Source organism: Helianthus annuus, chromosome 13 (genome assembly GCF_002127325.2).
Source record: "Helianthus annuus cultivar XRQ/B chromosome 13, HanXRQr2.0-SUNRISE, whole genome shotgun sequence".
Classification (NCBI taxonomy): Eukaryota; Viridiplantae; Streptophyta; class Magnoliopsida; order Asterales; family Asteraceae; genus Helianthus; species Helianthus annuus.
The window spans coordinates 88449022-88473150 of NC_035445.2; the positions used below are offsets into that span (position 1 = coordinate 88449022).

The 24129-nt window shown below is 37.7% G+C and overlaps 1 protein-coding gene across 1 annotated transcript; it reads right to left on the reverse strand.

Annotated features, from left to right (window-relative positions):
- Positions 1–16802: 16802 nt before the first annotated feature.
- On the reverse strand, positions 16803–22687 carry LOC110901262 (probable polygalacturonase At3g15720). Its single transcript, XM_035982047.1, has 10 exons — positions 22592–22687; positions 22382–22507; positions 22159–22299; positions 18874–19026; positions 18768–18797; positions 18255–18462; positions 18086–18167; positions 17542–17650; positions 17338–17460; positions 16803–17256 (listed from the first exon to the last, which is right to left on the reverse strand). The coding sequence occupies exons 1-10, from the start codon at positions 22607–22609 to the stop codon at positions 17017–17019; spliced, it is 1230 nt and encodes a 409-aa protein (XP_035837940.1). The 5' UTR covers positions 22610–22687; the 3' UTR covers positions 16803–17016.
- Between the last annotated feature and the right edge of the window lie 1442 nt (positions 22688–24129).

Sequence of the window (24129 nt, forward strand, 5' to 3'; positions counted from 1 at the left end):
CAGCCATTTTGGCTCTTGTTTCAGATGCATCGACGAAGGAAAAGAAATTGGAGGATATTCCAATTGTACGCGATTACCCTCAGGTGTTTCCTGAAGACTTACCTGGCTTACCGCCTCATCGTCAGGTCGAATTCCAAATCGAGCTCGCTCCAGGAGCAGCACCCATAGCTCGCGCACCATATCGTCTAGCTCCATCAGAATTGGAGGAACTGTCAAAGCAACTGCAAGAGCTCTTGGAAAAGGGTTTCATTCGTCCAAGCTCTTCGCCTTGGGGAGCTCCAGTACTTTTCGTGAAAAAGAAGGACAGTACGTTCAGGATGTGCATCGACTACCATGAACTCAACAAGGTGACGGTAAAGTACCGTTATCCTATTCCACGCATAGACGACTTATTCGACCAGTTGCAAGGGTCGAGCTACTATTCGAAGATAGATTTGAGGTCGGGGTACCATCAGCTGAGAGTCCGGGATGAGGACGTCTCCAAGACAGCCTTCAGAACTCGTTATGGTCACTACGAGTTTCTCGTCATGCCATTTGGGTTAACGAACGCGCCTGCTGTATTTATGGATCTTATGAACAGGGTGTGCAAACCCTATCTTGACAAGTTCGTCATTGTTTTCATCGACGACATTCTGATTTACTCCAAGAGTCAGGAGGAACACGAGCAGCATCTCCGTCTTATTTTGGAACTCCTTCGGAAGGAACAGCTATACGCTAAGTTTTCGAAATGCGACTTCTGGCTTCGTGAAGTCCATTTTCTAGGCCACGTAGTGAACAAGGATGGGATCCATGTCGATCCATCCAAGGTAGACTCGATCAGAAACTGGCCTGCACCGCGTACACCAACGGAAATACGCCAATTTTTGGGTCTGGCGGGTTATTACAGACGGTTTATCAAGGATTTCTCGAAGATCGCGCAACCACTTACACTACTGACACAGAAGGGTGTCACCTATCGCTGGGGAGAGCCCCAGGAGACTGCTTTTCAGCACCTAAAGGATAGGCTTTGCAGTGCACCTATTCTCTCCTTGCCAGAGGGCACAGATGACTTCGTGGTTTATTGTGATGCATCCATTCGGGGACTTGGATGTGTGTTAATGCAGCGCGACAAGGTTATCGCTTATGCCTCTCGTCAACTCAAGGTTCATGAACGGAACTACACGACGCACGACTTAGAGCTGGGAGCTGTTGTTTTCGCGCTTAAGATATGGCGACACTACCTGTACGGTACTAGGTGCACGATTTACACCGATCACAGGAGTCTCGAGCATATTCTTAAGCAGAAGGATTTGAACATGCGTCAACGAAGATGGGTTGAATTACTGAATGACTATGAATGCGCCATCAAGTACCATCCAGGCAAAGCCAATGTTGTGGCTGACGCCCTTAGTCGAAAAGACACTTTACCGAAGCGCGTGCGAGCGCTACAGCTTACGATTCAGTCTAGCCTTCCTGCACAGATACGAGATGCTCAGGTAGAAGCATTGAAACCAGAAAACGTCAAGGCTGAAGCCTTACGCGGCTCACGACAGCAAATGGAACAGAAGGCAGACGGTGCCTACTATGTAACGGGGCGTATTTGGGTCCCACTTTATGGCGGTCTACGCGAACTTGTAATGGATGAAGCTCACAAGTCTCGCTACTTGGTACATCCAGGGTCGGATAAAATGTACCACGACATCAGCACTACTTATTGGTGGCCTAGCATGAAGGCCCACATCGCTACATACGTTGGAAAATGCTTGACCTGTGCGAGAGTCAAGGTTGAATATCAGAAACCAGCTGGCCTACTTCAGCAGCCTAAGATACCGCAATGGAAATGGGAAGAAATTTCCATGGATTTTGTTACAGGCCTACCTAGATCCCAGCGTGGGAACGATACCATATGGGTGATCGTGGACCGACTCACCAAGTCTGCACACTTCCTACCTATAAAGGAAACGGATAAGTTCTCTACTCTCGCAGACGTCTATCTTAAAGAAGTTGTTTCGAGGCACGGGGTGCCCATCTCCATCATTTCGGATCGCGATGCACGATTCACGTCAGAACTTTGGCAAGCGATGCATAAATCTTTCGGCTCAAGGTTAGACATGAGCACAGCGTACCATCCTCAGACCGATGGGCAGTCTGAGCGAACGATTCAAACACTAGAAGACATGCTTCGGGCATGCGTCATCGATTTCGGCAACGGCTGGGAAAAGCATCTCCCTTTGGTGGAGTTCTCGTATAATAATAGTTATCACACCAGCATCCAAGCCGCTCCATTTGAGGCATTGTACGGGCGTAAATGCCGGTCACCTCTCTGTTGGCCAGAGGTGGGGGATAGTCAGATCACGGGTCCAGAGATTGTAGTGGACGCCACAGAAAAGATTGCACAAATAAGACAACGCATGGCGGCAGCACGCGACCGTCAGAAAGCCTACGCGGACAAGCGTAGAAAACCTTTGGAATTTCAGGTCGGGGACCGGGTTTTATTGAAAGTCTCACCCTGGAAGGGTGTGGTACGTTTTGGCAAACGGGGCAAACTAAATCCGCGGTACGTCGGACCGTTCGAAATCATTGAGAAGATTGGCAAGGTAGCCTACAGATTGAACCTACCAGCTGAACTCGGGGCAGTTCACAATGTCTTTCATGTATCGAACCTAAAGAAGTGCCTATCTGATGAAAACCTCATCATTCCTTTCAAAGAACTCACTATCGACGAGCGGTTGCAGTTCGTCGAGGAACCAGTTGAAATCACGGACCGGGATGTGAAGGTCCTCAAAAGCAAGAGAATCCCTCTTGTTCGAGTTCGTTGGAACTCCAAACGTGGCCCAGAGTACACCTGGGAACGCGAAGACAGGATGACAGAAAAGTACCCCCAATTGTTCGCGAACAGTACAACCACTGCTGAGGCTGAAGCTACTACTTCGGAATTTCGGGACGAAATTCCAGATCAACGGGGGGAGGATGTGACACCCCAGGAAAATCAGTGAACAATACAGTTTACCTAGCTTCCTCAGTGAGTGCATATCAAATTTCGGGACGAAATTTCCAATTAGTTGGGGATAATGTGACAACTCGTATTTCGAACCCGTCTGTGTAATAAATGTAACGTAGGTGATCACGTGAACCTTGATGTGTTGAATACTATTACGTGCATGTATGTATGTTAAGTGAATGATTACGTGAATGATATATCTATTTGTTGCGTGTGTTGTGTAAACGCATGTGTATGTATACAATCTAGCCCAATCGCACAATACACACTCACACAAGATCACACAAGCTATTTGGGCCGCACATCATGTGCTCGGATCAATGGCAGCCCAAGTAAGGGCCGGCCCATTGTTTTATGCGTACAAGCACACACATGAGGGGGATTGCACCTCATTTGTTACAAAACATATTCACACCAAAAACCCTAGCTTCTCTCTCTCTCTCCTTCTCGCTCAAACTCGTGGCAGCCGGACTTGATTCCTCGAAGACTCTCTCGTTCGTTATTCGGACTACCTACTTCAAACCGGTTAGTGTGTGATGTTGTTTACGTTAATAGATGATGCCTTGATTATACATGATTACATGATTAATCAATTGCCTTGCAATATGTTGTTTGGATGTTGTTATGAATCGGATTATTTAGATGATGATGTTAGATTGTATGTTTGTTAATCGACTGATGTGTGTGTTCATATATGGATGATATGCTCAATTGTTAAGTTAACGTGTATGCTAGTAATCGGACCGAATCATGCGAGTTGTTAAGATATTGGGATGTTGTTTATGTTTTAATTAGCTTAGGGTTCATGGGAATTAGATGTTTAATTGCCTTGTTTGATCGAAAAAGCATGAAACAAGAAACTGTTAGTGATTATCGCATTTTTGGAAACTTTGAATAATTTCAACTGATTGCATAATAATCGGCCATTAACTCGGTCGCACAAGACCCCTAGTCGCATAAGGGGTCTGCTCGCACAAGACCTGATCCAGTCATACAAGGACCAGTCGTACAACAGGTTCCCAGTCGCACAATATGATCTCAGTCGCACAAGAGTTAACAGATCGCACAAGGTCACGGATCTGATTAACTGATTGGGCCTTAAGCCCAATTCTAGTCGCACAACCCGTCCGAGTCGCACAAGTTATGTTGGATCGCACAATGTCACTTACACGTATATCTTTTGGACCACTTTCTGATGGGTTTAATATTTGGGCCGGGTATGTTTGGGAAACATATGATGGATCGCACAAGATGGTTGGGCTTGTGCGAGCCCAATCTTGATTATGATATAACTGTTGAACATGAGGTTACGTATTTGCCATGATCCGTGTGTGTTACCTATATGCTATCTTATGTGATAATTGTGTGCATTGCTTAAGACAAAAGCCTGACTCGTGTGGTAACCCTGTTAGGACGTGGTTGACCACTGTTAGTTCAAGAACCCTTTCTCTTTGTGTATCTGCCGAGCAAACCAAGGTGAGTTCACACAACCAAGGCATGGGATTCCCGGATTGGGAATTGGGTTGGATATGTTGATATTGAAAGAGTTACTCGTACTTACGCATTCACTAGACTATAGACCATCGTCCTCAGGATAGTCAGGACACGTTACGTAAAGCCTACGTAACCCAGTATTTGCCATTTGTCTCCCGGGTCGGGAGGACACGTTACGTAAAGCCTACGTAACCCAATACCTTCTACTGTCTTCCGGGTCGGAAGGACACGCTGCGTAAAGCCTATGTAGCCCCCACGCGTACCACTGTCCTCGGGGAAGGGCACGTCACGTAAAGCCTACGTGACCCTGTACGTATTCCTGTTCTCGGTAAAGAAGAACACATGGTTGGAAGTTAGTCTAGTAAGTACCACTAATGAGAAGCCCTCATTAGTAAGGATAAACGTGGGAAGCCCCCACCGGTAATATAAACACAAGGTTTGGGAAGCCCCCACCTTTAGCACACACTAGTATGGGAAGCCCCCACTAGTTATACTTATGCACTATGTTATGAACTTACTTTCTGTGAACTCGCTCAACTAGTTTGTTGATTATTTGCTGCATGCCTTGCAGGACCTTAGGTATACTTGGAGCTTGCACCAGAGGAGAAGCGGGTCGTTGTGGACAAGAACACGTGAATGCTTATTAAACACTTTTACATTCACACATTGATACTTATGTTTTGGGTTTTACATTTAATGCTTCCGCTACATAAACAGTGTTTGGTTTTGAACATCAATTATGTCTATGATTATTATTAAATGCTATGTTTGATATAATTGGTGGCTTGATCCTGGTCAGTCACGCCTCCAAGCGGTGGTACTCCGCGGGTGGATTTTGGGGGTGTGACAGATTGATCGAAGGATCATCTATCGACCTGAAACCTGTCGAAGGATCTACATATATCTCGAAGGATGATCTATCGAGGTCCATCAACATCCATCGAAGGTTTATCTTTCGAGCTCATCGAAGGATCTAAACTATCCTTCGATGTGACATCCTTCGACACAGACAAGTTACAATCATGTTCTAACTGTTTGGCCAAGTCAAACCAGGAGGATGGTTGACTTGGTCAAACTTACAGGACTTACAAAGGACATCGTCTTATATCATACAGAATACAGACAAAGTACAGACACAAGTGCACCAACAAAGACTGAACAAGATTACCATCAAGAAAGCCTGCAAAGAGGAGGAATACTGTAAATGAAGTGAATTTGGGATGGATTATATACATATGGTGATGCTTGAAGCATATCTTACCATTTCTTGAACCGATCAAAGGTACCTATAATAACACTTGTACCTTCATTTATAGCGTGTGTGTATATGATCTGAGAGTATATCAGATTATGTGTACATGTTTAGAGATTAACAATATCTGATTAGTTATTAAGTCATAAGCTATAATTAATTATTACGAGCACATATCTTTTTGTATCTTGTATTTAATTATACTATTATGCTACTCGGTGTGGAGGAGGCAAGTCCTTCGAGGATGTCTCTTCACGTCATCGCCACGTCAACATCATAGGAACTAGGAGATACCCCTCCAAGGATGGACCAAAGATAAATGGAGGATGGGCCTCCACATTTTTTTTATTTATTTATTTTTTAAATTCAACATGTTTTATTATCATTAATTAATTTCAGAGTTAATTACACAGATGGACCCTATGGTTTATAGCTAGTTTCACCTTTGGGTACTAAATTTTTTTTAACAGGTTTAGGTTTTATGGTTTCAATTTTGTAACACATTTGGATACTAACACCAAAATTATCAATATAATGACTAAAATACCCTTCAATTTTTTTTTTAATTTTATCAATGTAACATCTTTGGATACTAACACTTAATTTTATTTAAGTTTAAATCAATTTTACAAAGAATTTTAAATTAAAAATTATTTTTGTCTATACAATTTTAAAAAAATTGAATGCCACTTCAATTACCGTGTAACATTTTTTGTCTAATTTTATTAAAGTTTATAAAAATTGAATGCCACTTCAATTACCGTGTAGCAATTTATTACTTTTAACTATTTTTTTACACAAGTGTAAGTTTCAAGGATTTAACATAACAAATTGGGTTGATAAACATTTTGAGTTTTTATTTTTTTAAACATTTATAGGGACTTAATACATGAAAATTTGGTTCAATAAACTTTTTCAAGAAAAATAATAAAGTGGATCCTTTTTTTTGGTCATATTAATCAATAAATACAAGACTTGAATCTTAAGCATTTCAAACACAAAAGGATCACTGGATGCGGAGTTTCATCTTTGTAAATTTTTAGTCATTATGTTTGACAAAAATTGTTACACGGTAATTGAAGTGACATTAATTTTTTTTAATTGTTATAGACAATAATAATTTTAATTCAATTTTTTTTTGTAAAATTGATTTAAACTTAAATAAAATTAGGTGTTAGTACCCAAAGGTGACACATTGATAAAATTTAAAAGATGGAAGGGTATTTTAGTCATTATATTGATAATTTTGGTGTTAGTACCCAAAGATGTTACAAAATTGAAACTATAAAACCTAAACCAGTTAAAAAAAGTTAGTAACCAAAGGTGAAACTAGCTATAAACCATAGGGTCCATCTGTGTAATTAACTCTTAATTTCACCATCATCTAACCGCCATTAAAGCACAAAACTCCTCATCTTCATCACTTACAGCCACAAAACTCCTCATCCTCATCTTCATCTCCGGCGAAGAAACAGATACATATACAAAACTCCTCATCCTCATCTTCATCTCTGGCGAGAGAGAGCAAATAGATCCCAAGTCTGTCATGGTGTGTGGGATGGAACAGGGTGTGCGACAAGGTAGGGTGGTGTGGCTGTGATGGTGTGCGGCGTGGAACGGCTGACGTGGCGGCCCGACTGTAACTTCTTGGCCAAGACGAAGAGGACAACGATGACCCCTGGAAATGGTGTTAGGGACCCGACGCCGGGCTAGACGGGCCAGGGCCGTCCCCGCACTGAGTAGCCTTAATGATGATAATAATAACAACGATAACAACAACAACAACAACAACAACAACAACAACAACAACAACAACAACAACAACAACAACAACAACAACAACAACAACAATAATAATAATAATAATAATAATAATAATAATAATAATAATAATAATAATAATAATAATGACAATAATAACAATAATAATATACCTATAGTGGAGAGTTCAAATGAGAAAAATTAAAAATTAAGAATAAAAAGAATAAAGGATACAAAGGTAATTTGAACAAATCATTTAATGAGTCTATTATTTATTTTTGCTATTCAAATTAATGAACTCTAATCATTATGAGTCTAACTTATAAAATAGTTGAGCACCTTACACAATAAAAACAATCATGCACATGATCTTACATTTTCAGCGCTTCCTACACCATTAAAACAATATTTTGGTGTAGGATACAGAATGTATAGGACTCAAACACTTTTAAATAATTTTGCGACTCATAATAAAATATATGTAGGACACAAAATTTTAAATAATTTTGTCACTTCTAATAAAGTTTGTGTAGGGGCCAATACATTAATGATGGTGAAGGAGGAATTTATGGTTGCATTAATAAGACTTTCATAACTCTTTAAAATATTTATTAATATTCTACATGAAAATGTCTATAGTACCCTTAGTAATTAAAACATTAATTAAAAGTGGACAAAAATGATATCTTGATTCACAACCATTGATCAAAAAATATAAGGCCTAGATTAATTCAATTTTTTTTCTTTTAAGAAGATTCTTCTCAAATGAACCTCCCCCTAAACCTATATATATATATATAGGGAAGGGTTAAATAGAAAACCATTTATTAGGGACAAAACTGTAAACCCAATAATGACTATAGATCAACAAGATCTAATGGTTGATAAAATCATATGCTTTTTTAATTTGTTTTATTACATTGTTATTGTGTATAAAGTGTCTGAGGGGTGTTTTGATCATTGTGTTAAGAACATAAGGTACATATATAATAATATAATAAGAGTTCAAATCCCTGTGCATAGTATCTATCTCAAACAATGAGCCATTGAACCACCAAACCATATGTTAGGGACATCAAAGAAGATAACCTAAAATTATAACCCTTTCTCTTATCTTGGGCTATTGTGTTGGTGCTGTCGCTTGTTCTTAGTTACGTTTCTGATTGTACGGTCTTTGTTTAACGTGTCTATACAGTTTTGGTCGAGTCGACCAAGTCAAGATATCCTCCTATCTTGACTTGGTACGACATTTATGTTGTAATGTTGTAAAACAGCTGCTGTCTGCAGTCTTTTAGTTTGTGTTTGTTTGTTTGTTTGTTTGCTGAACTGTCTGTTTCTGCATATGTCTATCTGTTTGCGGCCTACCCACGCAGAACTGATTCTTCGTGGGATTTCATCTTCACGAAACATATCTTTCGCCCATGTGTGATAGTGACGAAGAACCCTTCTTCGTCACTTAGTTATTCGTTGGTTTGGGTGACGAAGAATCACATTCTTCGTGGACTTGAATGTTTCGTGAGCGCAGTAACATTCTTCGTAGTGTTACTGGGTCTGGGCCTATAAATAGACAACATATGTTCACAGTTTCAGTAAGAGAGGACTCAGAGTCTGTCCAAACATTGTGTGTATGTGTCTGTACTTGTTCTCTTTAGATTAATCAAGATAGTGAATCTTTGGTTACTTGTGTTTGTTCTACTTTGTTTTGGTTTGCATACTTACGTGGATTCCACACTCGTTAGTGTGTTATAAAACAAGGAAGTAGGTTTAATCTTGATCCTCTAAGTGGACCTACAAGTGGTATCAGAGCTTTAGCTCTCTTCCTTGTTTAAAACCAAGCATAGTGTTATGCTTGAGCAAGTTGTAAAGCTTCTTGGAAGTGTTCTCGAGCTTAAAACAAGAAACTTGAGTTTTTACAAGTAAAATGGTTTAAAACTTAGGGAAATCTTGTTGTTTGTTAAAAATTTTGCCAAAAACCTTGTTAAGATACATGGAGACATGTTAAAATACGGTTTTTCTTGAAATTTCATGCAAAATTTAAGTTTGACAACTTTTCCGGTGAAGTGTTTGGCCGGAAAAGTCACTGGAATATTCCTTTTGTTGAAATATATTCTTGTACTTTGTCTGTAAAATTGTTTTTTGAATGTTTGTTGGTTAACCATATCAGGATATACACCTACCAACTTTTTAAACATCAGAAACTAGATTCTGTCTTTTAAGGAAACCTTTTCACCAACCATTTTACGAAAAACCAAACCTGCGAAGTTTCATATCGACGAAGAACTGTAGTCGACGAATAACATCAGTTCTTTGTTGATTTAGTCCTCCACGAAAGATCCCTCCTGCGAAGAACTAAAGTCAGCGAACAACCTTAGTTCTTCGTTGATTTAGTTTTCTATGAAAGATCCTGTGTTCTTCGTGAACTTAAAGTCAACAAATAACTTTATTTTTTCGTGATGTGGCGTTCTATGAAAAACCTAGTGTTTCGTGGACCAGGTGTTTCGTGGAATAGAATTCTTCGTGGTTCTTCACAGTTGCAATTTTTCACAGAAGCTTTACAATTCATATTAAACTTGTTTAATTTGGTTTTTCAAGCAATTGTTCTTAAATAACAAACAAATATGGGTACAAATCCTTGGGATTGGGGTAGTAGCTCGAGTACAAGTCAAGATCCATCACAATGGGTAAAATCTTTAATGCCTCAACAAACGATTACCGCTAGTCAATGGGCATGTGTTGAAAATCAAAATCAGAGTATTCAAACTCTTCTCATGAGCGAGAGTGAAACCAGAAGCAACAATCGTCCACTAAAGTTGAATCACATGAACGATTATCCATCATGGAAAAGTCGCTTTCATACGTATGTTCTAGGTTAAAATATCGAGTTGTGGACATGCTTTACTACACCATACAATGAAGCTCTCAAAGAAGCAGGTTTCGATCCACTTACTTTGGCAAGAATGGTAGAAAGTGATAAGAAGGCTTATGATCTTGAGAAGAAGGCCTTTGCTATCCTTACACAAGCACTTCATAAGGATATCTATCATCAATTCGTGTATTATACCACTACGAAAAATTTGTGGGACACCTTGGAAGCTAGAGGGGAAGGAAATGCAGAAACAAGAAAGATCCATCGTGATCTTTTAAAGAAAGAGTTTGAGGGGTTTTTGTTCATGGAAAATGAAACACTAAACGAAATGAATACTCGATTCTATCATTTGCTTAGTGAGATGTACTCATACATGGTTCATGCATCACAACAGGAGATTGTCATGCATTTTGCTGATGCTTTACCACCTAAGTGGAGTCAATTCAATGACTTGCTAAAGTATACCGGTGTTTTAGATGGGCCCAGTATTTATGAATTCGTTCATAAGCTTGAGAACATAAATGAAGAAGAAATTCGAAAGGCAAAACGGATTCCAGTTCCACAAAACCCTGAGATGTACTTTGGAGGTATTAACACTGCTGTTAGTACCAATAAGCAACCGAATCTCCAAACAACATTTATGTCAAATATAAACCCTTTTCTACCACCAGCCAAACCAGGTTCAAGTGCTCAGCCTTATGGCGAAGAATTTGATCCAAAAGTCTTTCTTCCTTACCCATAAGATGTTAAACCACAAACCCAACAACAAGCCTCTCAACAAGCTTGTTATGGTAACAACAACTATCAACCTTCAAATCCTAACACCGTCAGACTTGATACCTCAAACCTTACTAAAGTCAGTGTGGAACTTGCATGGGAACATATGGAACTTCTAAACACAATGATAAGTGCTTATTGTAGATTAGTTTCTGGCCAAATTGGAAATATTAATTTGACAAATGAATACTATCAATAGACAAGGATGAGATGGAGCTGATGGATACCAAATGGGCGTTTGCAAGTGCGGTAAGAAGAGCAAAGGATTACATGAGTAGAACTGGGAAAACAAGCTTGGAGAGTAAATGGGATACGAAGTATGGTTTTGATAAGGATGTCGTTACATGCTTCAACTGTGGTGAGAAAGGTCATTTCAAACGAGAATGCACTCGACCTAGCAAACAAGGAAACGACAATCCTTTCCGAAATCAATCAAGCTCATCCAACACAAATCATGTTAACAATGAAAGGAGTATCATAGCAGTTAACAACCCAAATGACAATCCTTTCCGAAATCAATCAAGCTCATCCAACACAAATCATGTTAACAATGAAAGGAGTATCGTAGCAGTTAACAACCTAAACAACTCAAACCAGTCTGGGCCTTCAAACTCAAACAGAGCCTTAGTAGTTCAAGCAGACGAAGGATGTGATTGGTCAGTTCAATTGGGAAATGGAGGAGATGGAGGAACTGCTTGTTATGCTAAGATCATCAATCATATCAAACATGTCCACAAAGAGCAATTTTCTGAAGATGATGATAGTTCTGGGTATAACGGTAGTTCTGATAAGGAAAGCTCAAGTGCGGGTGGTTATTGTTCGGATTCGGATGTAAAAGAAGGAACTGATGCTGAGGTTGATAGTTTGCTGAGAGAAGCTGAGGAGCTGAAAAGCTAGAAATCTGTGTTGATAAGGAAAGCTGAAGTTGCATCCAAGGAAATGGAAAAGTTCTTCACCGAGGATGGATCTTTTTCTTATCAAACTGCCTTTATGGCTAATGTTGCAGCTTCGACAAGTCAGGTACAAACCGACACTCGTAGTATATGCAATGATTGTGCAGATTTAAAGCATAAGCTTGAAATAGTTAATAGTCACAATCAAGGGTTGGTAGTTGATCTTTCTAAATGCAAGGAGGCAAATCTGGCTTTAACTCGAAATGAAAAGGAATTCAAATATGTAATTGAAACTCTTAAGAAAAGTGTGTATGAGTTAACAAAAACAGTTTTGAACATACAAAAGGGTATTAATAACTACATTAATATCATTGAGGAAACGGAAAAGGAGTTAGCCATTGCCAAATGCGAGCATGATGCTATCAAGCTCAAATTGGAGAGTTATTCTAACTCCCGATATGTGCTAGATCACATCATCGAAGTTCAAAAACTCAAAGGGGATGTCAAGTGCATTGGTTATAAATCGTGTCCACCGCCGTTGAGACACAATTATACCAAATTGCCTGACGAGGAGGATATGCCACGCTTTGAACCATCTCTTAATCCTGAAGAGTTTGCAGCAGGATTAGGGTTCAAGCCAGACATTTCCTCAGAGGAATCTGAAAAGACAGAAAATTCGTCATTTGTTACGGAACAAAGCCCTCCAATAGTTGAGGATTATGTTTCGTCAGATGATGAATCAAATGTATCTGATCAAGATCAATCTCTTGACAAAAAGAAAGGAGTAGAAATCCCAATTGAGAATCATATCTTATGTGATCCTCCTACTCCCGTTGTGCAATCTGTTGCAAAACAAAAGATCGATCTGATCAAATCTGTCGAGGAACTTGTTTCTACATTTAAAAGCGATAATGTGTTGTATACCTTGATTGGTGATGATAAAATTTACTCAAACAAGGATTTCCCAATCAAAAATGTCAATCCATCCTTGATTGATAAAGTTTTGGAAGATTCTACTAGTAAGTTTTTGGGTAAGTCGATCCCAAGAGTTATAGTAACTCAGTGTGATCCTATTCCAAAATCCGAAGTTAGAAAGCAATACGGGAATAAAAAATTACCAATCAAGCAACAACCAATTGCTTCTAAAAGTACACAACAAGAAAACCGAGCTAAAAAACCTAAGGTTACACAACCAAAGGTTGAAGCAAAAGGAGCTCGCAACAAGAAAAATGGAAAGGATGTTACATTTGTAGCCTCAAATGGTACGGATAAAATTGAGACTTTTAAAAACACATCAAATCTGGATTTTGTTAAACAAGTCAAGATTTTGAAACGAGACAGTTAAAACAATTACACTCAACACACGAATGGGTGTGATGTTGGATCAAGTACCTCAAGGCCAACAAGTTTAACATCAAGTCATCAAACCGAATCTCTTAAATTCGTTGAAAGGAGATCATGTTTTAAATGTGAGGAGTTTGGTCACATAATTAAAAATTGTACAAACCCTCCAAAACCAAAGTTTGTTGAAAATGCCCCACCTGAAAAGGATTACCAACGTCGTTCTATGTCACCTAAACAAGACAAATGTATTGTTAAGGAACAAGAAGCAAAACAAAGACGTAAAAATATCAAAGTAATCGAGAAGGCTTTAAAACCGGATGTTGTGGAAAAGGAACCAAGTTCGTCAAGCTCGTTAAAACTAATAATGTCTAAATCTGTAAATAATAATCAATCTGTTAAACGTCAACAATCTTGGAAACCAAAAACCAGTATTGTTTTAGGGGGAGGCACACCATTTCCAAATAATCAAGAAATAGAAATCACATTTCTTGATGATAAGGGTCGACCCAAGACCACTAAGGCTTGGGTCCCCATCTCAAACTAATCGTGTAGTGTAAGGTGCAGGGTGTTCCAGGAGGAACTGTGAATAGTCATTGGTGTCACATCCCAACCGATGGCGGAATCATCGGGGGGGCGTGGCACTGAGTGAAACAAATTGTTCAAGAGAATCAACACAACTATTAAGTGACAATATTTATAAGGTTTAAAAAACGAATCCATTCCGACAACTCAAATTTTATTTGGAGAGTTTCTAGACTTCCTAACTTGTTTGCAGCATAGCATAACATCCACATCAACTTGTCACATACGTTAAAATAAAAGTCAATACATAAAGTAAAGGTCAGTACACAAGTTTGCATAGATAATAGTATGAAAAGCGTTTACGCATAACCAGCATGTAACACTTAACGGGCGAAGCATGTAACTACCAACAATGATACAACCTAACCACGAGACTGCGTTGTAGAGTATGCGCGACACATGTTCACCGAAGCAAACACGTGAAGTAAAGTAATGTGATCCCTAACAACCCTTGTCACACAGGTGCTGAGTCCAAACTATAGTAATATCGTTGCTAGAGGCGGTCTAGTGTAACACTGTGTAAGCATAGTAACAAGCATACATCAAATCACGTATAGCATGCGGGAACGATTAGCGTTTAAAGTGTTTGCGTTGTGTGTTCTGTTTTTATAGAGAACGTATGTAACACCCAAAAGTGTGTTAAATGAAAATGGGTTCGAGTATACTCACAGTGTGTATTTAGCAAGTAAACACAATCTGGATATGACTGAAGGGAGCGTGTCGGGTCAGCCTGTGCACGGAAACAGAACCATAAGTCTTCCTCAGGGCTGAATGGTTGTAAACAAAATGTTGAACGGCTTAAGTGCTCAACAGTCTATCCGAACGGATGGCCATTCGGATCGTTTGTGGGTGTTTATGAACCGTTAAAATTTTCGAAGTTTTGATTTAAAATGTTTTAACGGATATTATCAGGGTCGGGTCATCCGAGCGAATGGGTTCCAATCCGGACGGATGGCCATTCAGGTGGATGGCTGAGTTGAAGCTTTTGTAAAAATTTTCTAAGTGAGAAGTTTTAAGTTAACTGAGACGGTGTGACGACGTGTTAAACAACGGAAAATACCAAAATCCAGTTCGTCCGGCCGGGTGGGCCCAGCCCATTCGGACAAACGTGTTGTTCTTGATGAAGATTCATGTTTGACCCGTTAGTCGGTCCATCTTTTTGTTGGAAATCAGTTTTCAAGCCGGCTTTCGACTATGGAACGAGTCGAGAGTCTGATTGACAGTGTTTTGTAAAAATCAAAGAGAAGTTTCATAAATAAGTTGAAAAATCTCGATTAGCAAAGTGCACCTTATTTTTTAACGACAAGGAACGACGTGTCAACCATCGTGACACCAGGCGCTGTGGCCAAGGTCGACTACTCGACCGCCGCCAGCCTCTTGGCTCTCCCAGATGTGCGGAAAATGATAGGGAGAGTAGGAGTCGAACCTGAGTCATAAGAAACATCAAGTTTTTCCCCAACCACTCCACCACTGGTAGCAAAGTGCACCTTACTACCTGGATATATTGAATCTGTCAACAAGAGCTTTCTTGAAAACAGAAATAGAGAATTCAGGAAGTTTTTTGATTTGAACAGATAAAGTGTACCATAATTCTAACTCGGAAGGCTATATCTTTATAACAGAGAATTCAGAATTCTGATTATTTGATTCGAACAGAATACATCTTTTTTAAACATTTTCTAAAGATTCCACCCGTTTGTTGCAATGGAGCATTTGATTTTGGAATTGATGCGGAAGATTTTTGAAATTGCCAAACACCGAATTGGGTGGCTGGGTAGCATCGGAACAGCCAAATTTAATGCCATAATTTCGATGCTTTTGGAATTCCTATAGTCGATTGAGCGTACTCTTCTCTTCTGAACGATTATTCTCGCAACCGCTAACATCTGCTAACCCTGGATTTTTTTTTAAATGGAGGCCCAAAGCCCTAGTCTCAAAATACTTGGGCTTGGGCCGACCCTGCTAGCTTTTATACCTCTAAATCATGTATTCCATATTTTATACCTTCATTTCTTGTATTTATACTTCTATTTCAAGTATTTACGCATCCATTTCATTTCATGTACTTAAGCCTCAATTTCATGTATTTCTAAGCAAAAGTTTTAGCTCAAGTTTGATTTTGGCTATTAACCGAAATTAAACGAATCGAACCAAAAATCGTTAATCTAACCGAATAAACTAAACTGAAGAGATTACTAACCGATATTTTTGATTTTGGCTTCAGTTACCCTTGCAGTGTTTGTGTTTCTCGTCATATCGTATGGGCACCTTTCTAGTTTATTAAGAATTATTATATAGATTATTTAGACTTTGTTTTCGATTTTTGTTTTCAGATTCCCCCAAAATAATATGGATAAGGCTTCTCAACAACTAACCAAAGGGGAAGTCTACAGAAATTTTCATAAATCACACATTATACCAACACTATTGAAGTATGGAACTCTAGAGCTTGCATGACTCGTCTAATTGGTAATTTCTGTAGTAGACTCACAGTAATCTAATTACTGGTCAATTACGTTACAAAATAATCAACAGTAGTGGAGAGAGAAACTCACTTGGCTACCCCTTGTGTATGACATTCAAAGAAATAGGTAAAATGTATTATGAGGTTTTAACATATTAGTAATAACCGGAAGCAGTCTTTATATTCATATGGGTCTACATCTTACATTTCTTAAAACCTACCTTAGCTTTGCAATTTACTGAGTATGATGATGATGAACATATTAGTAATAACATATTAGTATTTCTAAAATATATATTTGCCAGAGTTACGTATCCTTTTAACTGATTAAATTATTTTTACCGATTTTAAACAAACGCTTACTTCAGATAATTGAAGAAGAGAATCAAAGATTGGAAAAGGCCTTTAATTTATATTCCCCTTTGATAAAATATCTAAACATTATCTTTCATTTCTACTGTCTAAAGTTTCTCATTTTTTTGGAGCTTTTAAAGCTGCAATCTTTAAGCAGCTTATTTCTCAAAGTAACTACCTAGCTTTATAAAATCAATAATCTCTGTATCTATTCTTTGATAACATTCCTATGTATGGGGCAGCATGAATCTAATAACAGCTAACACTTGGAGTGGTATCAACAAATTCTCCTTGAACGTTTTTGCAGTAAGCTAGATCTTCACCTCCAGTATCAAGATCTGCATCTCCAGTAATATGTACGTTGTTTACCACGATATTAGTACATTTATATATCTCACTGCAATTGAAAACAATCCCAAACTTTGATGCTGAAGATCCGTAGATATTCGTATATGTCACATCGCTCACTTGCACTGCTTTTGTCGACGACTAATACAGTAAAAAATAAATAATTACATGTTGGTTACGATAGCGAAGAACTAGATTGTTTCTATAGAATACAAGACTCACCTGTGGTGGGCAAACAACATTACCAGAATGGGTGCAGTAATATTGATCAATTATGATTGGATTTTGGACATTAACGAGATTAATGTCCTGAAATCGGATCCCCTTAGCATATCCGGTCCCATTCTACAATACAAAGAAAGAAGTTATATCAAATGGTATTTTAAAATCTATTAAAATGTTGTATCAGTTTATATATAATATTACCGGCACTGTCTTGATTCGTAATCCATTGCTGGTTCCTGTGATGTTACAGTTTTGTACAAGGACTTGTTCAACGGTGTCATGACCCCCATTTTCCCCAAGGCTTCCGATGCTGCCAAAACATATACATTGGTACTAAGGATCGTTAGATACTCTGATACCATGAAACAATTAAAAAAAACTTAAAAACTCTATTGGAGATATTATTTTTATGTGTATTGTATAGTTGGAAATTAGAGCTTTTTATTTAAAGATAGTATAATAATAAACCTAACCAACTAATGTTAGTACTAATTCAGCTTTTTATTTAAAGATAGTATAATAATAAATCTAACCAACTAATGTTAGTACTAATTCACTAATGATAGTTATATAATGGTTGATAAATATCTTAATATACAAACTAGAGATAGAATAATCACTAAGAAGCTTAAAGATAAATGATAAACAAAAAAGTAAAAATTATAATAGATAATAAACTCGGATAACACATGTATTCAGTTTTCTTTTTGTTAAAATGATGATTAAGCTATAAATATTTTGGTACCTTATGCCATGACCAGGTCCACACCACACATTTGTCACATTAATATCAACGACGCCACCGTTTATAGCCACACAATCATCACCTATTTATGTGTATCTCCATAATTAAACATCACATCGATCATAGATGAATGTTAGTCGCTATGAACTAAGACGTATAAACTCTGTACCAGTTTGAATATTAGAGTCATGAATATTAACATGTGAAGAATCACTGATGTCAATCCCATCAGTATTGGGGCTGTTTCCAGGTGCTTTGATTTGAAGATTTCCGATATCTACATCTTGGCATTCCTTGATACTAATATGAAGAAATGGGCTGTTAATATGTGTTGTGCCTTTCAGCCGAAGACCCGGGCACCCATTAAAATGTATAGCCTAAAACAATACGTTGTCGCATATCAGTGTTTGCTAAGTTGATATGTATTCGAGATAAATTTGAAAAGGGATAAATTGCCATTTAAATTTTATTCTAGTTGTTATGATCATCTTTTCTGTAAATGAGTAAAATGTTGTATTAATACTGAGTATTTATAAGGTTACAGTTACCTAGAGACATTCTCCTATTGACAAAAAAAGAATCATAACAACCACAAAAAATTTAAAAGATAAATATTTTCAAGTTTCTCTCTAATAACATTCATTATAATTCAATTCTAAAATGGAAAAGGCAGATATCTTACCGTTGGACGATCACAAGTTTCAGTTTTCTCCTGCAAGAAGAAACAATGAGTCCAGATCTTTTTATGTTGCTAGATATTGAAACCGAGCCCGAATAAAAAACTTAACCTTTATCCTCCACCAGGTCGAGCCTTGCCCATCAAATCGGCCAGGTCCATCAATGGTGAGTCCTTTCACCGCTACGAAAACTATCCAAAACTGTCTGTGTACACAATCTTTCCATCCATCGAGTGTATTTGGGGCAGTGATAGTGCCCAAAAGCTACCAGTCGAAAAAGAAAAATGACATGATCACGTTTTATAGATAGAACTTATAAACAATTTAGGGGTGTTCATTTATTTTGGTTTGAGGATCTTTTTTGTCGAAATTGAACCAAACTGAATTCAGTTTCAGTTTATGCTTCAACCTTATAACCTGAAGATGAATTTCAGTTTATGTTTTCCATAATTTCTTATTGGATTGGGCTAAATAATATTGGACTTATATTGTTGGCATAATTCCGATAGAATTCAAGGGTGGAAAAGATTGGAGCCAACAATTCAAAATCAGAACATAAAGATAAAGTTTGACTTTCGAGTTTAAAAGGACAAGATTAGGGCTGTAAACGAACCGAACGAACACGAACAAGGCTATGTTCGTGTTCGTTCGTTAAGGAAATTGGGATGTTCGTGAACTGTTCGCGAACACATGACGAACAAAAGTTTGTGTTCGTGTTCGTTCGTTGAGGAATTTTGTTTGTTCGCGAACAGTTCGTGAACACTAACCACGAACGCAAACGGACACAAATGAACATTAATTTTGAAAATTAAAAAAAAAGGCACCGTTAAGGCCACATGGGTTATTAGTTTTTACTAATTTTTTAATATAATTAGTGTACTGAAGTGTAGGAATTAGGCGGGAAAGTAAAAAAAGGTGGGAAAGGTAAACAAAAAGAGAGGGAAATAATACTTATGGAAGAAAGTAAAAAATTAATAAAACATTAAAAAACTTTTAGAAAAATAAACATAAAAGACCAAACACGAACGAACACGAATGGACATAAACGAACGAACACGAACGAACATAAACGAACATATTACCGAACGTTCACGAACGCAGTCGAACGAACGAGACCTTTGTTCGTGTTCGTTCGTTAAGCTTATCGAACGAAATTTTTTGTTCGTGTTCGTTCGTTAAGCTTATCGAACGAACATAAACGAACTTCCCGCCGAACGGTTCACGAACTGTTCGCTGAACGTTCGGTTCGTTTACAGCCCTAGACAAGATCACAAGATCATGAGAATACTCATTATTCTTGAGGAAACCAAAAAACTTCATACTACACATGCAGTATATAATATATTACACTGTATATATGCAGTATTATACATTGCATATATGCAATATATACTACATAGATCATAGATGCAATATATCCAAGATATATGTAGGATGGAGTTTTTTAGTTTTCTTACGAATGAATGAGAGTTCTTTCTCGAGCCTTCCCATCGAGTTTAGATGATTAAATTTATTGTTTTTTTAGAAAGGCATCTAAGTTTATTTTTTTTAAGGTATTTACATCCCCAAGTCGGGGACCCTAACCAAGTCTGTCCCAGACTTACGTTGTCTTAACCGGGTCCGCACTGGGAGTGGTCAGACTTGGCTAACGGCGTTCGCCCGGAAACCGCCTCCACACGAGACACCTCGCTGGAGTAACGGCCGGATTAAAACCGGGGCGGCTCAGGCTCGAACTTGCGCAACATTGGCTTACAAGCACTTACCATCATTGCCTGGTCCCCACTCCTTTGCTACACCCGGGAGTCGAACCGGAGTCTCCAAGGAAACAAACCGGCCCAACTCCCAACTGAGCTGGGGTGGGAGATAGGCATCTAAGTTTATTGATTAAGAGTTATTTTGCTTACTATATTAGGCTAGTCTTGTTCTAGTATAAATACAGACTAATTTAATCAATTTTGGTGTTATTATTATAATTAGTGTTGAAAGAGAAACGTGTACATACGAAAATGGTTAGGGTTTATTGCCTTGTGAAAAGTGTACAGAACAATGAAAAATAAAAACAAACTAGTTTTTTTTACGTCGCGCGTTGCGGCGAAACCAAGCAAATGATAATGTAAAACAAACGTGATTCGAAAATAAAACATGTTGTCTAGAAAGTCAAACCATTAGAACGGCTTAGTTTATCATCGTACAGTTTTGAGTACAATTTCGTTTTTAACAAAACTTCTAGCGGAATGTCGAGGGGAAAAATCAAGCACAACTACGTACTTAAGTTTTTAGAAAAAAAATTATATATATAAATTATTAAAGAAGTATCAAATTAATTGATAAATATAAATTATTAAAGAAGTATCAAATTAATTGATAAATTAATAGATATTCTAAAAAAAGAAAAAATAATTATTAAAAAATGGAAAATGAAATGTATGGTTTTAGAAAGAGAAAAAAATTAAAAATATGTTATTAAAAGCAAATATAATAATAAACTATTATAATATACTAAATTAAAATAATAATAATAATAAAAAACTATATATTATTATAAAAATAAAGTTATTATTAATCAAGCTTTTTCAACAATATATATATATATATAGTGTAAAAATGGCCTAAAATGTGAGAAGTGTGAGAAGTGTATTATAACACTATATATAATAGTATATAACACTATATAAACACAGTATAACAATATGTAACACCATATAATACCATATAACACTATGTAATAATATATAACATTATATAACAAATATAACACTATACATCTATCATAGACATGCTATCAGACAAACTATAGTCAGGAGGTTACGGTCACGGGCTTACTAGTTAACGGGTCAAAGCCCACAATTAAACTGAACTTCTTTATTATGATAACAATTAGATCATAGTAGGCATGGCCAGGCTTAAAGGTGGGCGGGGAGGACCATTGGGCAGGGCCCGATATTTCGAACGGCACGTTATTTTTAAAAAAAACTCCGATATGTATATGACATTAGATTTAGACCTTTAGTGAGCACAATATCCAATTTCGTTAAGGCCTAGGGCACGTTTTTTCGAGCTCGAACATGGTACATGAATTCTCGGGGCCGGCCCTGATAGTAAGAATGGGTTGCTTAAAAAACCCTCGTGTTAGTCATGTTGGGTTTGTATTAATCGGATCTTGGAGCTACATATATATCATATTTGTTATTCGGTTTGAACCAAATTTAGATTTTGGTAGCCGAAAAACCAATCTGTAAATTCGTTTTGGTTCGTAACTGAACAAAAACCAAATCTAATTCGGTTTGGTTTGGTTTTAAACAACTTTAATTTGGATTCAGATTTAATTGGTTTGAAACCAAATAACAAACACCCGTAATTAGATATGATATTATCTTGAATGGAGTGTGATTTTACCTTGATATTTATATTAAGGGATTTGCATGACGAACCATCGAATGTCAGCGGGCTTATTAAAAATGTCATGCCTGATGGTATGATTAATGTTGGGTATGTCGAATCATCACCACACAAGTCAGCCCATGCTTGAAGGAAAGCCTGCAAAGATGCACATAACTAATTAGAAAACAGCTAACTAACTGGTTAATTTGTTCTTCTTTTGCATGGAACCATGGTTTACTTGAGAGTCATCTGTACTCCCATCGCCCTTTGCACCGTAAGATGTTACATCGAAAGTCGCCGCACTTGCGATTTCCAGGCTAAACAATAGGTAAGAAAAGCCGAACAAGACTACCACCAAGAAACCCTGCAAAGAGAATGACAACGAGTGTTGTAACTAATGCATTCATCTATAGACATATGACTTCTTGCACGGGTTTGGTTTACTTACCTTTCCTGTGAAAGCCATTGAAGCTGGTGAATCTGCTTTAGTGTTTCACTACCCCTTCCTGTAGATTTGAGAATATGTTAGATAATTTTTTTTTTCCTTTTGTACGAGAAAGTATATTTTGATTATTTGATTTCAAGATATGTGTATATATAGCATTAGTATAAAGAATCTTGTCATATCTCTTTATATATTAACGGATTGATGTTACCATAATCATTGTCTAAGTATATGGTAACCTTATATCAGTTATCATTTTGCCCGTATTGGCTATAGGGTGTGGTCATGACTCTCATGACCACCATGACCCTCCACATAGGCGTCATGTCAATATGTCATCGATCTTTAATTCACCACTCAAAATCACTACCCTAAGGTTGTGGTCATGACCCAAACCACTATCCCCTTTAATTTTTTAATTTATTTTTGTCTTAAAATTATCAAATGGGAGGGTCGTGGTAATCGTGATTTAATCCATGAAAACCACCAGGGGATGGTGTACCATTTAATTAATGATCCTGTGTGGAAATAATATTCCAATCCATGCCCCTCATACCCCATATATAAATAAAGTTTCTGATTTGAGATATATATGTCAATCCGTTTCTCTCTTTATCAAAGTTTATCTAGTTTTTGAACTTCTGGCAATTTAAAACTAGATAAACTTGCTAACAAATTAAATAAACTGATAATTCAAAAACTTTCAAACTAATATTTAAAAACTAATAAATCAAACTTAAAACTTTAACCTCTTCAACTTTCGCCAATGATCTCTAGATTAAGTGGTGGAGGGCTCGCATTTCTCTTAAGAGATGCAGGTTCGACTCCCACTTGGTGTAGAGTGAGGCACTAGTGGGCAATGATAGGAGACCCAGGGAAACCTGGGTTGGATCCTTGAGCCAAACGGGTTTTACCGGTAATTTCATTGCCGTGCCTACGGACGGGTGGGTTATCGGGTTTTCCCAGGAATTGGTGGTGGACTCGGGTTACTTTCGGAGTACTCCGTTTGTCCAGTGGGTGCCCCGAAAGTGCTCGGGATTGAGTTTGTTGGCTGTTAAAAAAAAAAAAAAACCTCTTCAACTTTCTTTATGATCCATTTCAGAATTAAAGTCAAACAGTTTTCTCCTTAATCTTGAAACAATTAACCTGTTTGTTCTTCATAACACTGTTATCGACATATATCTTCATGAACCAAATTCGCTTCCTCCTTTTATCCTCCCACTTGGTGCATTCATTCACAAAGTGATCAAGTTCACCACATTCCTAGCACCTGAACTCGCTTTTGTATTTAGTTCCTCGACCTGTACCTCTTTCACGTCCTCCGCCAAACCTCTTTCTTGACCACGACTTTGATCAGCTCGTCCCTTTCTATGATGCCAGCTTTTAGGATCATTGACCTTCAGATTACTTGAATTTGCCATTAAAAGCCTACCTCATCTTGACTTCTAAGATCGTCTTCAAGTGCTTTTATTCTTGTCACTACTTCCTCAAATGGCATTTTGTCAAATTCTGAATACTACTCGATAGATGCCACGATAGGT

Bases quoted from the DNA above. Each gene is read 5' to 3' on its own strand.
- LOC110901262 (XM_035982047.1), bottom strand. The intron at 19,027-22,158 runs GTAAAATCACAC...TTCGACTGGTAG, and splicing joins CCCTTAATATAAATATCAAG to CTTTTGGGCACTATCACTGC. The intron at 17,257-17,337 runs GTGAGTCTTGTA...TTACTGTATTAG, and splicing joins ATGTTGTTTGCCCACCACAG to TCGTCGACAAAAGCAGTGCA.